Source organism: Sceloporus occidentalis, unplaced genomic scaffold (genome assembly GCF_023333645.1).
Source record: "Sceloporus occidentalis isolate IW3139 unplaced genomic scaffold, rSceOcc1.0.p SCAF_129, whole genome shotgun sequence".
Classification (NCBI taxonomy): domain Eukaryota; kingdom Metazoa; phylum Chordata; class Lepidosauria; order Squamata; family Phrynosomatidae; genus Sceloporus; species Sceloporus occidentalis.
Window position 1 is genome coordinate 2,672,800 of NW_028317109.1, and position 13,042 is coordinate 2,685,841.

Genomic DNA, 13,042 nt, shown 5'->3' on the forward strand with positions numbered 1-13,042 from the left:
TGGGTGATTAAGACTGAGTCATTCTTTTATTTCCCATATTCAGTGTGATGGTTAGTATTCACAGTATTCACTCATTTTATGCGATGCTCCAAGCGGTTTACTTTTGATGGGTGTTGGAGAGAGCGAGATTCTGTATTGCTGGTGCAGCACTTGTCCCTCCGGGCTGAATGGTACCAGCACTCCCCCCCCTCCACTATTTATTATGTTTACCACCCACAGAATGAACAAATTAGCATTCTGTCACCCAGAGTTGGTGGAATTCCCGTTACGTTGTAACATTTGTAGCCGGAGTCCCGGAGGTGTCGGGCCCCTCGCTTCGCATTGTTCTGACAGCGCGGCCCGCGGGGGCCACCATGTCCGATGACATTTTACGAGCGTGGCAGTGAAACGCATCATATTGTATTTATTGTACCCGAGGAGGCCGGGTCTCCAGCTCTCAAAGGTGAAAATGATAACGCGATTTATGGCTTCGGTGTTATCTGTCGCGGAAACTATATAAGCGGCGAGAGGCACCCGGCCGTGTTCTTCGGCAGAAGCTGGAGTAAAGGTGTCTGCGGTCAAAGCTTCCCAGCAGAACCCAGGAATGGGGACCCCGATCCGCGGCGAGGTCTGCGGACTCTTCTTCCTATTAGTGCTGCTGGTGAAAGGTGGGTAGTGGGGGCCGGAGACCCCCGCAATATATCAGACTACCAATTCCTCATAAAGGGCCGGGGATTCTCTTCGAAAAATGTTTCTGATAAAGCAGTTTATCGAAGTTGGTCTTGGGGGGGTTTAGAAATATTTCAGGAGTTCAGGTTTTCTTCTGCCAAAGGGATGTTGGGAGTTGTAGTCTGCGGAGATGCTTTTGCTGTACGGTGATGGGATGCGGAATGATGATGTCACTTGGCACTAGTGATTAAAGATGTGTATATGATGAAATGTGTTTCGCAAACAACCATCGTTCCAAACTAACTTCCTCAATTACATTTTCATCAAATAATTAGAATGATAGAATTAAGAAAAATCTGTAACATTTTAAATTAGAAACATAGAATCTGCTCTCACTGTATTACCCTCTACCACCTCTGCTGGGAGGTGGAGGATGACCATGGTTCCACTTTCACGCACAGCTAACGGCAGTATTATTTCGATTTAGGAAACGTGGCTTTGGAGAGCAGTGATGCCAAGGCAGAGGACGGTACCGCGGTAAGTGACCGGAACCAGAAAACCAACGAGGTGCGCAACCTCGCACAAGGGGTTAATATAATGGATTCCGCTGCCAGAAACAGTAAACAGGACAGCTGGAAAACAGGACACAAGGCTGTCCCGTGCAAAGTTAGGACTGTTGGCAGCTATGGAGAAGTATGCCTCTATCTGGCAAGATTTCAGGGTTCAGCGCATCAAATTATGTCAAATATTTCTAAATGGAAAAATAAATTGTCTATTTTACCTAAAAAACTATTAAATAATTAAATGCATTCCAACCCGATAATGAAAAAAAATATAACAAATTCACAAAATGATCTGTATGATGAATGTCACCGGGTTCTAAAGCTGCTGTTCCACTTGCTTTGCTAAATGTAATATTCTTGTAGTTAATGCGTCCTCTCTCGTCCTGCGCAAGACCCGCATAGTCACAAAAGCTTGCAATCTAATTTGATGCCATTAGGAAAAAAAATATCGCGTGTGTAAATGAATTAAATTAAATGACGGGGGTGGTCACGCCGCATGCCTCTCTGACAAAGATATCGGGGGGGCCGCGGTCCGCTGCCTTATTACAATAGTTGGAGGCAATCATTTTTTTTTTTCTACCAACAGAGATTTTTGTTTCCGTGCAAAGCTAGCGTCGGAGATTCTGACCACAGCCCGGCATCAGGTAGGTATCAGAGACTGGGGGGTATTTAGGGCAAATAGATACATTTCGGTCACAAATACACATTTTGGTGAGGAAAAAAAGAGAACAGACAAAGCATCTTTTGTATGTGTGTAACCCCCTGAAAAATATCGCATCAATATCCGAATAGCGATCTTAGATGTAATCTTATATATAAAGTTATTAACCCAGAAGAAAACATTATTTTATTCAAATAACAGGGAAAACCTTTCATTTAAAGAGCAGCAACCTCCATACCTGTTTATTATCCGTCATTTACAAGAAGACAAAAAAAAAAGTTGAAGAGTAAAAAAAAGGGGGAAAAGATAGAAAAACCTAAAAAAATTAAAATAAAAAAAAATAGGATCCTCCCTAAAAAGTTCCTAACACCCGACAAACAGCATCAATCTAAGAAGGGAATTGGTCCAAAATAATATATATATTTTAATCAAATAACAGGAAAATTCTTTAATTTAAAGCAACCTCAATATCTGTTTATTATCCATAATTTACAAAAAAACAACATTTTTATTTTTTTTTAAAAGCTAGAAAACCCATTAAAAAAATAAAGCTACTTATTATTATTAGGATTTATTGTTTTATATGGCGCCATCATATTCCGTAGCGCTGCACAATGGGTAGACAGGACCTAACAAGTAGTATATAACAGGTGAGGAGGGCCCGGCTCAAAGGAGCTTACAGTCTAGATTCATCTAAATGCCTCCAAAAATAATGACTTTATATAACAGCGGAAACTCAAAGTCCACGGAACGCGCCGGCACAAGTCATGCGATGTATATAAATATATAAATTTGTTTTTTGTATGTGTTTTTCCGTGGGTGCTCCTTATCGCAGGCCGTTCTGTTACCTCCAGTTAATGCTTGGAGTCTCCAAGGTGTTTGGGATCCCGGGACGCTGATGGGTGAGGAGCGGCGGTCCGCACTCGTACCGATCCTGCCCCTCTGCGCGTTATTTCAGTGATTTAACCGTCTGTCTCCCGGACACCAAACATCTCGTGAAATCCGAGCATTAACTCTGGGAAACGGAATGACCTGTGATAAGGAGCACCTATGGCTGCCCACGTAAATGGGTGAGATCGCTCCGTTTTTTTATTTTATTTTTTATATACATCGGATGACTTGAGTTTCCGCTGTTATAAAAAAGTCATTATTTTTAAAGGCATTTTGGACCAATAATTAGCTTTATATATAAGATTACATCTAGGATCGCTATTTGGATTGATGCGATGTTTGTCAGGAGTTAAAAACATTTTTTTCTATTTTTTGGATTATTTTTATTTTTTTTTCTATTTTTTTACATTTTCTTTTTTTTTTACTCTTTTTTTTAACTTTTCAAAAAAAATTTCCAAAATGTATTGGAATAAAAGGAATATTTCATTCTGGGTTAATAACTTTATATATATATATATAAGGATCGCTGTTTTGATTGATTTGATGCTTTTGAGGTGTTATACACATTAAAACATTTTTCTGGGATCATATATTTTTTATTTTAATTTATTTTCATATTTTTGATGTTTTCTATATTTTCTTTCTTTTGTCCCCTTTTTTCTACTCTAAAATGTTTTTCTTTTTCCCATTGAGAATAATAATCGGATTTTCAGGTTTCTCCTGAAAGAATTTTGCTGTTATTTGAATAAAAGGAATATTTCTCCTACAAAAACTATATGTTTGTGTGCAGTGCTGCTTTTGTGTTGGTTTTTACAACATAATAAGTCAGTATTTTCTTTTGGAGATACAAACTTGCAATTTTCTGGTATTTCTTAGTATGTTTATATCACGTGTTAATGAATCCATATATCACCCGCCTTACGTTGCAGCCCACGCTCTGAACCCCCGCGATATTAAAGTTCTGTCTACACTGAGAAGCCTAAAAATCGTAAGTATTGGAAAAAAACAAGAGGGAGGCAGAATATATAAAAAAAAAGTTTTTTTTGTGTAACTATAAATGATAACCTAGAAAATAGACATTAATATTATATAATTATCAGGTGACCTGCGATGCTGACCTTTAACAAACACCAGGGTCTGGTCGATATCAGAACTGGCTGAAATCTTATTGACTCGTTACAAATGGGACTTGCACTCTTTAAGAGAAACAGTCCCTCTTTATGCCCTAAGTATCTCTGCCCCTCTTTTCTCCCGTGATGCCCCTCTTTCCTCCACTGATGCCCCCTTTCCTCCCTGTGTCCCTCTTTTCTTCCTCTGTCCCTCTTTTCTTTCTGTGTCCCTCTTTCCTCCTAGTGCCCCCCTTTCCTCCCCTGATGCCCCCTTTCCTTTCTGTGTCCCTCTTTCTTCCTCTGTTCCTCTTTTCTTTCTGTGTCCCTCTTTCCTCCCTGTGTCCCCCTTTCTTCCTTGTGTCCCTCTTTCCTCCCCTGTTTCACTCTCTTCTCTCTTCTGATGCCCCCTCTTTTATTCTCTGAAGATTATCAGATCACGGCCTTTTGCTTCTGTAGCTGATCCGTTATGTTTAATAATGACAATACGTTTAATCTGTACGCTGTATCTATTTATATCTCTCGCTTACATCATACATTCTACACATTTTACAGAAATCAGATGCAATCAACAAGAATCCCTTCCGCAGGTAAAAATACATACACCTAGTGCTTACCAAGTGTCCCTGTTAAGTTTGTTCAGTCACTCTCTGTGGCCCAAATCCCGGATGCCCCTCTTTCCTCCCCTGATGCCCCTCTTTTCTAGGAGGTCAGAATGTTTGCTGGGTATGAGGGGATCGCAGGGTTCTACAGCCCTAAAAACCCCGATAATGTGTATAGAAACAGCAGGAAATTATTTTTTTATCATTATTGCTACCAATAGGTAGCAAATTTTAATCAGTCGTTGGTCTCGTATTAGATTCAGGAGCCGTATGTCTATCCCATGCGTGTTTAATCCCCTGACTTAATTACCCTCTACCACTTCTGCTGGGAGGCTGTCCACTTATCTACCACCCTCTTAGTAAAGGACAGCTTGAGATCAGCGTAGAGACCCCTCCATGCCTGCCTACCCCCAGTTTCGTGTTTCTGTCACTGTGTGCGCCCCGTCTTTTTGCTCGTTAGCCGGTGAGTTGACTTATTGTGACTTTGCATCTGTTTCATTAGCCTGGAGGAAGCTCTGCTGGGAGCGAGCCGGCTGGCTGAATCCTGTGAGTACGGCCGCGCGTGACCTCAATACGTTACAATCTATTAATCACCCTCACAGCAGAGAAACAAGAAACTCCTATCAGTACCATCCGGAAAACGTATTAAAACATGAAAAAAAAACCCACTACATTCTGTATAACCTCACAATACGATATAATGAGACAGGCGACCTCCGGCAACTGGCTGAGCATCATGGGAGTTGTAGTCCACAGCAGCTGGAGGGCTACAGTTTGCCTATCCCTGGTTTCTACAAAGAAACCTGCCGGGAGATCGGCCCCATCCGGCCCCCGTCTAGTCGCCCGTTTCTCCTGCTGCAAAGACTCAAACCTTAATCAGTCGTTGGTCTCGTCTTACATTATAGATTTAGTCTCCATGCAGCAGGCTGATAGGTAATGCGGTCTCTCGCCATGCAGCCGGCTGATAGGTAATGCGGTCTCTCGCCATGCAGCAGGCTGATAGGTAATGCGGTCTCTCGCCATGCAGCCGGCTGATAGGTAATGCGGTCTCTCGCCATGCAGCCGGCTGATAGGCAACGCGGGTCTCTCGCCATGCAGCCGGCTGATAGATAATGCGGTCTCTCGCCATGCAGCCGGCTGATAGGCAACGCGGGTCTCTCGCCATGCAGCCGGCTGATAGATAATGCGGTCTCTCGCCATGCAGCCGGCTGATAGGTAATGCGGTCTCTCGGGTTTAGTAAAGTAACACCGTCGGCTCTTGTTTTAGTTTAACTGATTTTTTTCGTTTTACAGATGTTGGTGAAAAGCTGAGTTCTCCGGTCACCGTTATATCGCCTCCCCTAAAAGAGTAAGTCTCCCCGCCGCGCGAACCCTCCGCTGGGTAGGAGGTGGTAGGAGATTTTATTTTGAGATACAAATAATCCCCACTTAATAATACGTCACGGGGGCTTAAAGTCCACATCACCATTTCACCTTTGGTGACGTACGCATGCGCCAAACATTATGGTGACAGTAATTGTACCTACCGCTATTGGCTGTCCGGGCGTGTGATGTCATACACGGCACCAAATTTAGCTACATAGCAGCCAACAGTCCCAATAAACTTAATATTTGGATCGCCATAAGCCCAATTGTTGAGAATGTCTCTACAAATTCAGGACTGTAGGCAGCTACTGTAAAAAAAATACATATACAGGTCCATAGTGCCGACTTCTATACTGATGTCTGCTTAGATTCAGGAGCCATTTGCCTATCCCCCACTATACTAACCTCTACCACTTCTGCTGGGCGGCTGTTCCACTTATCTAATACCCATGAGTTAAATATATATTTATATTGTATTTATAGCTCCCTAGAGGATGACGCAAAGACACTGGTAGAAAACCTGAAGCAGAGGCTGGTAAATTAGACTTCATCCCTAAATCCTTTCTATTCTCTATCGTCTTTCTAGAATGTTGGTTCAGTAATTAAGTTTCCTAAATCTAAGAAAAAATAAATAAATTGTTATTTCCTGCATCCTGATTTTATTTGGAATCTGAAAGTTTCTACGTCAAGAATAATTATTTTTATGTATTTTTAATATTTATTTTTTTTTTATCAAAAAACATGGACCCGGCCAAAAATAGAGTTTTGGTGCCCAAGACAATGTAACCAAAAATATAATAAAATTATAAATAAATAAAAAATAATTACAAATAAATAATTTATTCAAATGATTCTGATTCTTTATTGATTTCTATAGCGCCGTCTTATTCCGTAGCGCAGTATCACGTGTAGACAAGCTTTTTTCACTCATTTTTTTCTGTTCCTTCAGGCCTCCTCCTTTGCCGACGACTGGAAGATAATTGTGATTTTCGTCACCGCCGACGACCCCTGCGGGTTCTGTAATCAGGTAAAATCTTCAATTATTATTTTATGCATATTGCCCGGCGGGGCCAGACGTCCCATCCGATAGTTATGATGGCTTCGGGGTGGGGGCTGGCTGGGGGTCTACGGCAGCCCCAAAGGTTATATATTCGGTTATGGGTTAAATTTGGGCTATAATGCTGGCTTCTGCAACCTTACATATAATGAGAGTGATGAAAATTCATTATTTTTAGAGCATTTTCGGGAATGAGTATATTTTAAACATTTCATTAATTTGTTGTTTTGAATGACCGGCCAAATGTTTGGGGTCACTTAGAAATGTCCTTATTTTTGATACAAAAATTTTGTCCATTAAAATAACATGAAAGCAGCACAGACGGGGTTAATGTTTTTAACTGCATATTATAGCTGGAAACTTCTGATTTTTAATGGACTCTCTTCATATGCGTACAGAGGCCCTTTATCACTCCCATCACTCCTGTGTTGCAATGGCCCTTTATCACTCCCATCACTCCTGTGTTCCAATGGCCCTTTATCACTCCCATCACTCCTGTGTTCCATTGGCCCTTTATCACTCCCATCACTCTTGTGTCCCAATGGCCCTTTATCACTCCCATCACTCCTGTGTTCCAATGGCCCTTTATCACTCCCATCACTCCTGTGTTCCATTGGCCCTTTATCACTCCCATCACTCTTGTGTCCCAATGGCCCTTTATCACTCCCATCACTCCTGTGTTCCAATGGCCCTTTATCACTCCCATCACTCTTGTGTCCCAATGGCCCTTTATCACTCCCATCACTCCTGTGTTCCAATGGCCCTTTATCACTCCCATCACTCCTGTGTCCCAATGGCCCTTTATCGCTCCCATCACTCCTGTGTCCCAACGGCCCTTTATCACTCCCATCACTCTTGGGTTCCAATGGCCCTTTATCACTCCCATCACTTCTGTGTCCCAATGGCCCTTTATCACTCCCATCACTCCTTCAGATCAGAATCTGTATTATGGGCTCCGGTTACCGTTAGAAGCCGGTAAGCAGATCCGTGAAATGATAAAATGATACCGGCGGCTGAGATAAGGAGAAGCTGCTGATACGCGGGGTCACCGGGCTGATTATATCTGAGAGCCATAAACACAGTCATAGAATTATCTGAGAGATAACGGGAGAGGCCGGGGGTGACTAATGGAAAAAGAGCCCTAAACAAATTCCCTAGACCATACCTCCCAAGTGTCCTAGTTTTCATGGGACAGTCCTGATTTTTGGACACTGCCCTACTTTTGCAAGCAGTGGGGATCGTCTGATCTCCGCCGACCGGCACAGGTACCCGGAAAATCAACGGGGGTCTCAAAATCAACCTTCATGTAAGTTCCCTCCCAGTGCTAACCCACTATAAAAAAAAAAAAAGTGCACCTGAAGAAGAGACCTCCGTGATCCCCAACGCTTAAGTAACGTTACATCTTTTTTCTTTATTGCCTGGGTTCCTGTCTGATGGGAAAGTGTAAAAATACATGACTCTCTGCATTCCAGTTGTAGTGTTTTTTGATGTACCTGTATCTGGGGGGGTATATTACTGTATACAGCGCTGGGGGGTTATATTACTGTATACAGCGCTGGGGTTTATTACTGTATACAGAGCTGGGGGTTATATTACTGTATACAGCGCTGGGGGTTATATTACTGTATACAGCGCTGGGGGTTATATTACTGTATACAGCGCTGGGGGTTATATTACTGTATACAGCGCTGGGGGTTATATTACTGTATACAGCGCTGGGGGTTATTACTGTATACAGCGCTGGGGGGTTATTACTGTACACAGCGCTGGGGGTTATATTACTGTATACAGCGCTGGGGGTTATATTACTGTATACAGCGCTGGGGGTTATATTACTGTATATAGCGCTGGGGGTTATATTACAGTATACAGTGCTGGGGGGTTATATTACTGTATACAGCGCTGGGGGTTATATTACTGTATACAGCGCTGGGGGTTATATTACTGTATACAGAGCTGGGGGTTATATTACTGTATACAGCGCTGGGGGGTTATATTACTGTATACAGCGCTGGGGGTTATATTACTGTATACAGCGCTGGGGGTTATATTACTGTATACAGCGCGGGGGTTATATTACTGTATACAGCGCTGGGGGTTATATTACTGTATACAGCGCTGGGGGTTATATTACTGTATACAGTGTTGGGGGTTATTACTGTATACAGCGCTGGGGGTTATATTACTGTATACAGCGCTGGGGGTTATATTACTGTATACAGTGTTGGGGGTTATATTACTGTATACAGTGTTGGGGGTTATTACTGTATACAGAGAATTCGCAGTCTATGATTGGACGATCTGCCGGCTGAACCTGATATAAAACATTTACAGCCAACAATGAAGAATTGTAATAAAGCACATTTTTGGCACCAAATAGATAAATGATTTATTTTAACTGTTTCTTTGCTTTTTTGCCCTAGGAGGATCACACAAAGGAAAGCGTTTGGGCTCTGACCAGAGCGCTGGATTATTTACATCAGCAGGTAACGGCATCTCGTGTGATTAATTAATTACTTCGCGTATAAATCATGTACATCGCTAGGAGCTGTAAGGATGCAGATCGTTAGCGGGAAGCACAGGTTCCTTTCCTCTGCTGCCGGCCCATATGGACTTCTACTCACCGCCAGCCGGCTACGGACTCCCGGGGGTCTAACGAGACCCCTCACACGCAGAATCTGCTCCCATCGGGAATTAAATGTTCCCAGAAAATAAAATGTATTATAAATCAGATAAGATTTTACGATTAGATAATTATTTGTGGCAAGGAGTTAAACGTTCGTCAGGACTAGGAGCGCGAATGAATGAGCGCGTGATATCTGTCCATACAAACCATCATGCCTGAGTAACGGGACTTTGTGTTCTCTTTGCAGCTGCCGAAGGCGTTTGTGAGTTTGGTCGATTTAACGGAGCTCAGCGGGCTTTATCTGTCCCACCCCAGCCATTCGGAGATCCGGTAAGGAGCAGGTGGTCTCATCTTAGATTCAGGAGCCGTATGTCTATCCCATGCGTGTTTAATCGCTGTATTACCCTCTACCACTTCTGCTGGGAGGTTGTTCCACGTATCTACCACCCTTCCAGTATTTATTTAATACACAGCTCATAATGAGAGACATCGTATGAAGTCGTCAAGTTAAAAAAACTAACATTTTATTGCAGACAATCCTGCGAGTGTTTCCCGAAGCCATCTGATTACACGAAAGCCGTGCTCCGCTTCTCATTCCAGGTGAGGGGCTTTTATCTGAAATTACCTGCCCCCCCCCAACATCATCCTGCCCCCCCCCCCAACATCACGTCTCGGCTAACGGAACAAAGTTCTAGTCTGAGAGGCTGATTTATGACAAAAGGGTTTCCATGTTCCGTGTATGTTCTAGATTCTCTATGAGGGTTCCGGATTAAATAAGACAGGCCGTGGCATTCTATTGGTCTAACTCAAGGCCAAGCGCCGCCATTATCGCTGCGTTGCGGTTAATTTCGGGTCGTTATCAGCAAAGTACAGAAAGCTGGAGAAACACGCGATTTCCATACAATTTGTTTTATGCGTCCGACGTTCTCTGACGCACAACTATCAGAGTCCACAAACAGATAACTCCGTGGATCTGGAGCTCCATCTCCCCGATAACCCATCGTCTGAGCTCTCCCGAGTCCAGAGCCGAGCCGGAGGAGATAGCGTTATCTGAAGACATCTGCATTTCAAAGTTCAGGGTCACAGGGGTGATTAAGACAGCTGCTTTCCGATATTACAAGTCTAAAAAAAACAAACACAGGTGAGATCTGGTTTTGCGCTCCCTCCTGACCCTCGGTGTTTTTATTCCAGGGAGCACTTGAGAAAATTCTAAGCTCAGGGCGATACGACACCAGAGAAGACTTCACTGTGACGCTGCAGCCGCTCCTAAGGATGGTAGGAAGTTTAGAACACGATGGTCTAATCATAAGAATGGCTATGTGGTTACAACCAGGATCATCGCGATCAGGGCCCCCCACCCCCGTTAAACTTTAATCCTGCCATATGCCTATCCCATGCATGTTTAAATCCCCTCACTGTATTACCCTCTAACACTTCTGCTGGGAGGCTGTTCCACCTATCCACCACCCCACTCAGTAAAATAAAACGTCCTTCCATTCCATCTCAGTCTCTGACCCTCTAGTGTCAGATTCCGGCAGGCGGATCACGCTGGGTGCGGAGTATCGATTCGATCCGGAGATATCTGATTCGGGGGAAATGCGGAGTTCACTGACCGCTTTCCTCGGCGTTCCCGAGATATTATCTGATGATGCAATAATTCTGGTTTAATGCGATAACACGGCCTTTATTCCATCATAAAACAATTTCCTGCCAATAATCAGAATTCAAGCAGGAAGCGCGACCGCCATCCCTCCCCGCGAGATAACGGCACGAACAGCTGCCAAGAGAAAAAGATCTTATCGGCGAGTTTCAGACCAACCGATAACAAATAATCCTGACGAACATTCTATCGGTAGATTAGGACATTCTCCTGGGTTCCAATGGCCCTTTATCACTCCCATCACTCCTGTGTTCCAATGGGCCTTTATCACTCCCATCACTCCTGCGTTCCAATGGCCCTTTATCACTCCCATCACTCCTGTGTTCCAAGGGCCTTTTATCACTCCCATCACTCCTGGGTTCCAATGGGCCTTTATCACTCCCATCACTCCTGCGTTCCAATGGCCCTTTATCACTCCCATCACTCCTGTGTTCCAAGGGCCTTTTATCACTCCCATCACTCCTGGGTTCCAATGGGCCTTTATCACTCCCATCACTCCTGTGTTCCAAGGGCCTTTTATCACTCCCATCACTCCTGGGTTCCAATGGCCCTTTATCACTCCCATCACTCCTGTGTTCCAATGGCCCTTTATCACTCCCATCGCTCCTGTGTTCCAATGGCCCTTTATCACTCCCATCACTCCTGTGTTCCAATGGCCCTTTATCACTCCCATCGCTCCTGTGTTCCAATGGCCCTTTATCACTCCCATCACTCCTGGGTTCCAATGGGCCTTTATCACTCCCATCACTCCTGTGTTCCAATGGCCCTTTATCACTCCCATCACACACCCATGTATGTGAGTTTATATGTGTATATGTATGTATTTGTTTGTGTGAGTGTGTATATGTATGTATATATGTGTGTATGTATGTATGTATGCGTGTGTATATGTATGTATATATGTGTGTATATGTATGTATGTATGTATGTGTGTATATATGTGTGTATGTATGTATATATGTGTGTATATATGTATGTATATATGTATGTGAGTGTGTATGTATGTATGTATGTATATATGTGTGTATGTGTGTGTGTGAATGTATATTTCTGAAACTGACGGTATTTGTGTTTTTTTCCGTTGTTCGCAGGCAAAATCTGTTACCCCACAAATGAACTTCAATAACGTGTATGAGACGCGATGCTCAGACCAGGTGTGTCCGCGGGGGCCGGGGCAGATGTTGCAGGCGTGTGGCCCCCGTGGGTCATCAGCAACATTCTTTGTGAAAGACTTTGGATTAAACGTCCCACAAACAATGACTTCCACGAGCCTTGTCACCCCACATTTTAAGAACAATATGCTTTCCAGCACCACCACCTGAGTCACCTAGGATATCCTCCGTGGCAGCATATCTCCCAAGTGTCCCTGTTCAGACTGGCCAGTCCCTCTTTGGTCCCCAAAGAATTGTTGGACGGATATTTTCTTAAACTACACGACTAAAGAAAAGTCCCTGCTTTTTCAGTGGTGAAAAAAAAGTAAAAAAAAAAAAAGCACCTGGGCAGCGGCTGCAACCAGTTCTGTTTTAACCCCTCAATCCCTGGCTAAATTGAATAACTCACGTTTCCAATCCTTCAAATATATAATAAACCGCGCAGCAAGCATTTCCGCCGCCATCTTTGTCTTGACTCCGTTAACCTGAGAAATTGATTGAATTCGGCGTTTTTCGGTGTCTCCGCAGGACGGCGCTTTCCTGAACACCCACAAGAACAGTCCCTACAAATGGCTGCAGTCCATGTATGACGCAGGAAGGGCGACCCCCGAGGTACGGCCAAATCCGGGGGTTCACGACACGCCATTAATAAGAATAATCCAGAACGCGCTCAACGCTTTCATTTCCTTTTTCCTCCCCGTATTGCAGCTTA

The 13,042-nt window shown here is 43.6% G+C and overlaps 1 protein-coding gene across 1 annotated transcript in view; it reads left to right on the forward strand.

The window, feature by feature from the left end:
• Window positions 1-583: 583 nt before the first annotated feature.
• LOC149281688 (phospholipase B1, membrane-associated-like) overlaps window positions 584-13,042 on the forward strand; it is a 45,556-nt gene continuing 33,097 nt past the window's right edge. The window contains exons 1-14 of the mRNA XM_089499111.1: window positions 584-647; window positions 1,136-1,215; window positions 1,820-1,855; window positions 2,708-2,774; window positions 4,932-4,934; window positions 5,765-5,819; window positions 6,320-6,371; window positions 6,786-6,863; window positions 9,317-9,379; window positions 9,767-9,849; window positions 10,053-10,119; window positions 10,711-10,794; window positions 12,271-12,333; window positions 12,859-12,942. Coding sequence (XP_089355237.1) covers window positions 584-647; window positions 1,136-1,215; window positions 1,820-1,855; window positions 2,708-2,774; window positions 4,932-4,934; window positions 5,765-5,819; window positions 6,320-6,371; window positions 6,786-6,863; window positions 9,317-9,379; window positions 9,767-9,849; window positions 10,053-10,119; window positions 10,711-10,794; window positions 12,271-12,333; window positions 12,859-12,942 — 879 coding nt within the window. The remainder of the gene's footprint in view (window positions 648-1,135; window positions 1,216-1,819; window positions 1,856-2,707; window positions 2,775-4,931; window positions 4,935-5,764; window positions 5,820-6,319; window positions 6,372-6,785; window positions 6,864-9,316; window positions 9,380-9,766; window positions 9,850-10,052; window positions 10,120-10,710; window positions 10,795-12,270; window positions 12,334-12,858; window positions 12,943-13,042) is intronic.